This window comes from Alligator mississippiensis, chromosome 4 (genome assembly GCF_030867095.1).
Source record: "Alligator mississippiensis isolate rAllMis1 chromosome 4, rAllMis1, whole genome shotgun sequence".
NCBI lineage: Eukaryota > Metazoa > Chordata > Crocodylia > Alligatoridae > Alligator > Alligator mississippiensis.
The window spans coordinates 68,314,515-68,323,754 of NC_081827.1; the positions used below are offsets into that span (position 1 = coordinate 68,314,515).

The 9,240-nt window shown below is 45.0% G+C and overlaps 1 protein-coding gene across 1 annotated transcript in view; it reads right to left on the reverse strand.

Moving 5' to 3' along the window:
• Positions 1-3,422, reverse strand: part of GRIP1 (glutamate receptor interacting protein 1) — a 594,076-nt gene extending 590,654 nt beyond the window's left edge. The window contains exon 1 of the mRNA XM_059726065.1: positions 3,306-3,422. Within this exon, the coding sequence (XP_059582048.1) occupies positions 3,306-3,360 (55 nt within the window). The 5' untranslated portion in view covers positions 3,361-3,422. The remainder of the gene's footprint in view (positions 1-3,305) is intronic.
• Positions 3,423-9,240: the final 5,818 nt, after the last annotated feature.

Genomic DNA, 9,240 nt, shown 5'->3' on the forward strand with positions numbered 1-9,240 from the left:
CTATATGCACAAAGTGATGTTTAAAGTTGGAGATGTAGAAGTAGGGGAAAAGGTTGTGAAACTGGTTTCTTCTACAAGAGAACATGAAGAAAGAAAGCAGCTCTCCAAGGTGTAGCCCCTAGTGAAAAATTTTAATATAGACCTCTGTAATTTGTACAAGTTTACCTGAGGTCATTCTGGTAGACTAATCACAGAAGGCAATCACTGTTTTGCCTTTTTGGCATGATTTGAGGACAGATAGATAACATTTTATTAAATGCATGCACAAATAATGCCACTGAAGAATAAATCAGAAATATGACCTATGACAAAAACAGCTGCTCAAACATCATGCAACTCGCACTCTCTTAATGAGCAGGAAACCACAAAGCTGGTTGACAGGACAATCAAATAGAGAACTGTTTTCTTTAATGTCCTCTCCCAACCTTAAAACATCAAGGCTTTATATCTCTATACCCTACCTTTGCCACTAATACACACTTCCTCAATGCTGGCCTCATGGGTCTCCCCCAACACTATTTAAACTTCACTGATTTAAAATTATTTGATCACTCTCATCAGCATCTACACAAACTGCTTACCTTGGTATTTGGCATCTTATTGCAGTGTTATTGTGGGTTTTCAGTATTTTAGTTCTTAATAATTTTTACCTGGGTTTCATAACTAAGGATCACTCATTAGCCAAAAACCTCATCCATACTATGTCAATCCTCAAAACATGCAAGACAATTAAACTGTGAATATCTACACAGGACCCAGCACAACAAGGCTCTGACCCCTGTTTAATTCATATAATACAAATGATAAACAATAATCATTTAACATAGTTGAAATTAAGGCTGCATATTAGTTGTCCTCTAGGTTGTTGGCAAGATGTGATGAGAACTGCTGACTGTGGAAAGAGGTAGCAGAGGCTGAGGAGGAGGACTGAAAACTGTAGAGCATAGGAGCTGCAGAATGACTTTACTACTTCTTTCACTGTTGGGGGTGGGGAGGGTATAGGCTGTCAAGAAACATTAACTCAAAGCAATGGGGCTATTTTTATGTTGCACTATACGCACTGGTAGGGTCACTGCTGTTCAGACAACATTCAGATGGCTACACAATAGGTAACTGACTAAAATTTGCCTTTTTTCACTAACAGAGACAATTCCGTTTGAAAGCGATCAAATGACAAGAATATATAACACAAAACGAACAGTAGGTGTATAAACTATATTTTTTATTCTATACTATTCAATATCTTGCATGGTAATGTTCTATTAACTCTGCTGTAAGAGATGGTTGCAATGTTCGCCTAAAATAAATAGGTCCTACACACACGCACAAAATCTTAGGGTAGCATGATATTTGTAAATGTTCTGTAGGAGATATGAATGTAAATATTGTCTAGAAACAGCAGAGGGGGATATTAGCACAACTGGCCAAGAACCAGATTCAACTGTATTTTAATAGCCTTTAAAGTCGATGCCATACTAAACTCCAACATTAGCTAAAAGATGCATTTTACTTCGTTTCATTACTTACTACACCAGTCTTTTTTCCCCAGGTAGTTTGAAAGATTTATCTAATCTACTATATTCTTCATGTTTAAGGACAACTTAAATTCAACGCTGATTACCAATTTGGATCACTTTGTTTGCCCTAGTTCCAAAGGAGAAAGAGTTTAATCAAACTCCGGATAGCACTGAAATTCTGCTAAAACTGATTAGTTAAGCTTAAGCAACATACAATGGACTGTGTATTAGAAAGAAACCATTTCCTTTAGGTTCTGAAGAGTTTTTTATTTACAGTATGGAAATAATACAGGAAAGCACCAGGGGTAAGAGTTTCTAAACATGACTCTCTTGAGCTCTATAATGAAAACAGAAATACCAAGTAGGAAATCTGAATAAAATAAACAAGCATTAAGAACTGTTTACAAATCATCATTTGAGCTGGTGTAGGGGGAAAAAAACCCAGAAACATCAAAGCAAAAAAGATACCCACTAGCAATTGTTCCATCACATACTACTAAAAGAGATAAGGCAGAAAGCACAACATCCATTCCTAAATCAGATTTCTATGCATAGTGAAACCAGAAAAAAAAAACAAAACCTTCGGATCTACCCAAATCAGAGCATCTCTGAAAATGTTCCACATTTCTAAAAAGCAGGGAGCATACTGTGTCAAACATCTACCTTGTTTCTGTGGTTCGCTACCTACACATTCAGCTTCGCTTGTACATGAACTTATATATGCACGCACCTTTCAGCATATGTGTGGTAAAGACACTGACAGAAGAGAATGCAGTTTCTCATAACCAAGACTCATGCTCCCTTGTCAGCGGTTTTGAAAGCAGGTGGCACCTTGGGGTCTTGACCCCTGCAGAGGAGGATTAGCCATAAATGAAACACTTCAGACAGAAGCAGACTGCCATCCCCACGCAGGAGAAGAAGTTGCAGAACACTGCACCTACCAGGAAGTCTCATTGTCAATGTTTTGCGGGTTTTCCTTCTTTACACAATATCTCTGTGCTGAATAAGAAAGCAAGGAAAGACAGAAACCCCCTGATTCAGTAGCCCACGGGAAAACTAAGGTATATAAAGGACTATACATTAACCCTTCGTTGACATGCCGTATACCAAAAAGACCAAACAAAAAAAACCCTACATTTCTTTACAAATAAGGATGGTGGGGGTGTAGCAGAAACTTCCCAACTGTCAATGCCCGTTTCAGCTGGGCAATTCACCTTGGCATCCCCCCATTTCCCGCACAACTCGTGCAGCCAGCAGCCACACAGTAACCCCCTTGCTGATGCAGCACCTGTCCCCTGATCCCCCACGGAGCCCGGCCACAAGCAGGCTCGCGGACGAGGAAAGCGGCGGGGCACGTCCTCCGCCCTGCCCTCGGTCTCCTCTCCAGCCGGGGGCTGAGGGCGCTGCGGGGCTCCCCCCCCCAGGGAGGCACAACCCTTCCCCGCCGGGGCTGCCCGGGCCGCGGGGCGGGCGCAGCGCCGGCCGAGGGGCCATTTTAAGAGCCACCAGCAACTTTCCCTCGCCGGGGACAACTCGGAAAGCAGCGTCGGGACCTCCCTCCCCAGCCCCGGGGCTGCCCCGCAGTCGAGTCAGAGGGCAGCCCTCCCCCCAGCGTGAAGTTTGCAAAGTCACTTCAGAGCCCCCCAGCACGCACGCACCGGCCGGGGGAGTCGCAGCCTCCCGGCAGGGGCAGGAACAGGGGCAGGGACGGGCGCCGGCTCTCCGCCTTCCCGCCCTCCCGCCCGGGGGCCTGCGGCCGGCACTGCGACACCCCCGCGCCGCGCTCACCTCGCTCCGGCTCGGCCTGCAAGCAGATGGGGATGTTCTTCTTCCAGCCCGGCATGGTGCCCCGGCCCCGCTGGTGCCGCAGCCGGGCGCGCAGCGCAGTCCTCCGCGGCGGCGGCTCCTCCTTCCCGGCGCGGGGGGCGGGAGCGGCGCGGCGCGGCACGGGGAGGGGGCGCGCCCGGTTCAGCCGGGGACAGGGGGCGGGACGGGCGCACAATAGGATCCCTCGGAGCCGGAGCCGCAGCCGCCAGGTGAGCGCCGGGGCCGCCGCGGGCAGCGCTTACAATGGAGCCGCCGCGGGCCCCTCAGGCGCCCTGTCTGCCTGCCTGCCTGCTGCTGCTGTCGCCGGGCTTTGCCCTCTGCGGCGGAGCTGCGGGCCCCGCCTGCCGCCCGGCCGCGGCCCCGGTGCACCGTAGCGGCCGGGCTCCGCCGGGGGGGAGCCGCCCGCGCCGGGGTCCGGGTCTCGCTGCCCCTCAGGCCGCCGCGGTGCTGTCCCGTGGCGCGGTCCCCCGTGAGGGCGGCCAGTCCCGGCGGGGTTGGGTCGAGGAACCGAGCCCCTCCCGCAGGAGCCAGAAGCAACCCCGAGACACCCTCCAGGAGGAACGTTGGCCTGGTCTAAGCGAGGCCCCGTGGGGTTAGGGCATGCTTCCCCTGGCGTGCTGTCAAAGACAGGGGCAAAACGGGTGGGAGCCCAGCTCGTGGGCCACGAATAGCCCAGCCCCTGCTCCAGCTTCTCTCTGATCCCCTCCCCTGTGCTCGCTGCTCCCTGCCTGTCCCCTCCCCGCTCTAGCTAAGCCAGCCCCATATGTGACCAGGGAGGAGGCTCTGGCCAGGAGGACCCCCAGGGCAGCGGTGCCACAGCCCTTCCTTACACAACAGGCTGATGCATAAAACCTTCCACAGATCCATCACCTTAGGCCTCCCCCAGCAAAAATAAGAGTTGGCACCTATGCCCCAGTGACAGCAGGGCCACGTTCCTGTCCCTCATCCAGTCATGTCTCTGAGTGGTTTCCCTGGGCAGTGTCCACTGGCTCCTTAGATGCATTCAAGGGCCAGTGGGCGCTGTACCATCCAGTATACTCTGCTCCGTCTCCTCTCTTGGTGCACTCACCCTGCACCTTTGCCCATCATTCCTGTCCCTGTTTTGTCTTTTATTTGTCCCATGAATGAAATAAGGCCCACATTCTCAATATGTGTAAAAAAAAAGCCTGTCCCCTCCCCACCGTGCCATCTTTCAGACCAGGAAGCAGGCTTTGGCTGGGAAGACTGCCGGTGACAATGGGGCCCGAGCTACCTTCCTGTTCCTAATCCAGTCATGTTTCTGGGCAGAGTTTTACTTAGACTTGTTCAAGGAGCCAGTGGGGACTGGCCAGTGTGTTCTGCTTGGTGTCCCCACTTGTCTTCAACCTCTGACCGTCACTCTTATCCCTGTTATTGTTTTAAATTGTCCCAATAAATCAGTTGATGCACACCTGATAGCCCCTATAAAAGGGGGCGCTATCCCACTGTGGGCATTCATGCCCATGTTTTCTCTGTGTACCTGATAAGCCTGTCCCCTCCCCATCTGCCAGGTGTGATGCACAGAGGCTGCCTATGCCACTTGTGGCATGCCTGCTACTGGTTGGCCACCCCTGGACTGAACTATTGGGAATTGAAGAGTTAAAACTCAGGCTTTTAACTCCCTCCACCAGTTTGGCACATGTTCAAAACAGTAGGGTTTTGTCTATGCTAGACTTTCAAAACATGTTAGTTAACACATTAGCTGGCATGTGCTAATATCACACCTTACATTTTATTCTAGTCAAATGACCAAAAATGCTATTCATGCACAGTTAAGTCTGACCTACATTGCTGCCTTTACTCTTCCAGGTTATCAAGTGCATCTGAAAATGTAGAAATAAAGATTTAAGGTCAGGCTATTGACAACCTTTGATTAAGTGACCCCAGATTTGCACAAAAAACTATACTGTTGTCCACATTTCAAAGCAGTCTTCCTTTGTACATGGATTTTAAACTAATGTAAGTAGTAGAGTCAGCTTCCTATTGGGACAATGATACCTAAAGAACTCCTTGACTACTTGACTTGCATCATTAAATCGGCTCCCTGGCATAGTAATATTCAGATGGATCAAAGAGCCTTCTTGATTAAGGTTACACTAGATTTTTTCATTTTGATAAGAGTTCTGCAATTTTTGGTGGGAGATTAGAATACTGTTTTCAAGTGCTGATTGTAGCTTGCCAGCTGAGGCTTAATTTTTAAAGCAGTGGGGGAAGGATATTGTGAAGTTTGCTATGACTGTTCTGAAAACAGCCATGCGACTACTAGGTTTTTTACTGTTTGACATTTTCCTTTATTCACAGAAACAACAACAGTTTGAGTGGTTAGATTCATAGATGTGAGGCATTTACTTATGTAGATTAACGAATAATTGTAGAAAAAAATTCTGTTTTTTTAAGATAAACAGAACTTACTGCGTTGACTAGTGACAGTATCCTGGCACTGCTTTTATCACTGGTGACATCATACTGGTCCTCAAGATGGTTCTTTGACCTGTCAGAATATTGATGTGCCAGGGGTCATTATTGTAGGTGTGTTTCCTTATACTAAGCAATGCTTTAATCATATTAATGTGTATTAGAAACCCAGCTAATTGCTTTTCTTTGGTCACACTCAGTCCCATAGTGCTGGAAAGAGCACAATTACCCTAATGCTGCCACTTCCTGCTGTTGTCCTTTTCTTTAATTAATCCTGTTTTCCTTGTCGATACCTCTGAAGAAAGTATATGTGGATTTCAGAACATTTTGAAATTTTAATTCTTTTGGCCAGAAGCTTTGATCTCCAGGAAAAATTTCCAGAAAGTGTCCTGGTAATAAGTTAATTTGTCTTTTGCTGTAAGAGCCTTGTTGAGGAGAGTAGCATATACATCTAATAAATACATTTAAAAATTCAGGAAGAGAGCAAAATTCTTAAGAAGTCAGGATTCAGATTCAGCATCTATAGATCCCAAGCAGGTTCACTGGCCACATATATCACCAAAATACTCATTCTGATACTAGGGTGCCTGCAAACGGACTTGCAACAAAGTTCCATAAAGATATATGTTTCTTATATATAAAAAGAAAATCCCTCCGGATATATATGTTTCTAATTCCTTTATCACTTCTTTTACAATTGCATGAATGCAAACTAAAGCTAGTAGCAAGCAAATTAAGCTAAATTGACTGTAACACTTTTTTTGTGAAACAGGAATGTTTAAATGCACTGAAATAACTATTTTTTTATTCAAACCTTTTATTACTTCAGTGCAATATTATGTGCAGCTGAGCTCCAAGAATCTACCCATTCTCCCCAAGTACAAGTACACATGTACTTAGATTTTTAGCCTTCCCTGGCCTCTGCTTATGCTTCTTACTATATTTATTTACTATCATCCTGATAATTTAAATACCCTGATTTCTGCTTTTAACCTACTTCCGTTCTATTTCTGTTTGATTTTTCCTTCAATGATAAAAAGAGTCCTACTGAGCTACAGGACTAAAGTCCTACTGTTGACATTTCTGAATCTTAAATTTAGATTTGTAATGTATGTTCTTATGGAAAATCTGTCATGGATTTCATCAGCAGAAGGATTCAACCTTACACGGTCAAAATTACTTGAGGCATTTTTTCTCCCACTGCCATTAATTCTAGTATGCACCAACAGCAAATTTGTCAAAAGAGCCAACTTCTAGTAGCCCAAATCCTATTTTCAAAAGTTACTTTGGCAGTTAGACTTCTAAGTCATTTTTTTAAGTAGAACTCAGGCTCTTAAGTCATGTGTAATGCAATCAAATTCCATCCACATTCCAAACCATTGGGTCTCATCCACTAGCAGTGAATCTGAGCTTTTCCAATGGGATTTCCAGGTTAGAGGAAAAAGACAACATTTCACTTTTTGACCTTCATGTTTGCTCCTTGCCACTGTTGAACTTCTGCGCAATTACAGTTCAGACATAGATTATCTCTGTATAGTGATGATCATGGTTTTCTCTCCAGTCATAGCAGCCCAGTTCTAATTACTTCTCCATAGTGTCATCATTTGTAAAAGGTGTAAACATTCCTTGGGAATGAATGCAGGATTTTGCAAGGTCTCATGGGAGACATAAAATCCCAGCTGCTGTTTTGGATTTGGTACAGAACTGTTTAAAAAAAACCCCACAGTATTTTTTCCCCCTAAATGTGAACTGACTTTTCAGGAATATGCACATTGAAGATTGAACAGACATATGACAATACCTGTTACACTGACTAGGAAGTATACTTTACTTTTTGCCATGTGCAAGATTTTTTGTACAGTCTTTCTAGGCATAACATAGGACACTATAGGAACCGGCTCATGTAATATCAACAGCCTTATTCTATTTAGCTTGATGGTATTTTGTTACTGACATTGGCTGTATTGAACCAACAAATGCTTGTGGATGTTGAGACAGTGTTAATGGTAGAAAGTAGCCATCAGTTTTTAAGGGGCATTTCTTAAGTATCATACCAGCACTGCTGTATGCACTCTTTCCAGTTCCTCCCAATCTTAAGGTTTTTACTTGAAAGTTTTAAATTAATTGAATCCTAATCTGTAACGAGATATCTCTTGTTTGATACTGCAGCACTGAAATCATCTAAGGTGCTTAAAGTAACACACCTAGTTAGTTTAATGAAGGATGATGGAAGTAGGTAATTTTTACGGAAGTATCCCAATCCTTGAAACATCCCACCCACCCCAATTACAAAGTACATTTGTCGGTTTTCTGGTCACACTGCAAAGTTCATTTGTTCTCCAATATCTTTTCCTAGGTTGAAGGAATAATTGGATGGGGGTGAGCAGTGAAAGACGACATGTTGGGAACTAGTTGGAATTCAGCAGCTATTTAATAATTGCACATGATTTGAATACTAGTGTGTAGATCTAAATTGAAATATATGTCTGAGGATTTTGGAACTCTTAACTTTGTATTCTGTTCCAAATGCCTAACACAATTCATGTTGACACCGGCATTTGGATTAAAAACAGAACTGCAAAGGCAGACAGGGAGAATCCTGTGTCTAAAAGTGTGTCCTACATGCCCTTTTTAAATCACTGGTAAAATATTTTGCAACTCTCACAGATGCTGTTCATCTCTGTTTCCATGCTGGTAGGTTAAGAGCATAGCTCCATCTTTATATTGTCCCTGAACCTGGGACTAAAAACATAAGCTTTCCTGCTGGAGAAGTTTGTGCTGGTGGAGTATCATGCACCACAGCTTGAGTGGTCTGCCTAGTGGCTAGTGTGAACTGGGTTGAAACCACAGGGCCAGAGGCTGAGACAAGGCTGAAACAACAGGCAGAGCAAAGGCAGGGAGCAAGCGAGGTTGGATATCTGTAGATCAGAGTTCCAAACAAGCGAAGTCACAAGGCAGAGGCAGCAACAGGACTCTAGAAGCAGGAGACAGGAGTGAGAAGTCAGCAGGGCATTCATTGCATGTGTAGCAGGAACCTTCTTGCTCAGACAGCTTCCTGTTTCCTGCCCAGGATTTATATAGCCTGAAGGGATCAATCACTAGCCAACAGCACTGATTAATCAAGAGCTAGTAGTAGGCTGGCTTTTCAATTTGGTGCCTCTTCCCTGCTGTTCCACTTCATTCATAAGCTTTAGCGTAGTGGAGGGCTGAGTTGGTGCTTGCTCCCTGCACCTCCAGGTTGAGGGTTTTGGACTGGGACCTACCATTACCCTTTGCTTTTACACCTGATGTCTAGGCAGCCTGATCATAGTTTTCCTGGATTCTTTTCACAGAAGTCCTGGAGCAGTACAGGGGCATATATGTTCTCTGTGGTTCCCAGGTGTGATCTTCTGGATTGCACCCATCCCAATCCACCAGGAACCCCATAGCTAGCCATGTTTAAATTCTGAATCTAGGATTTCAT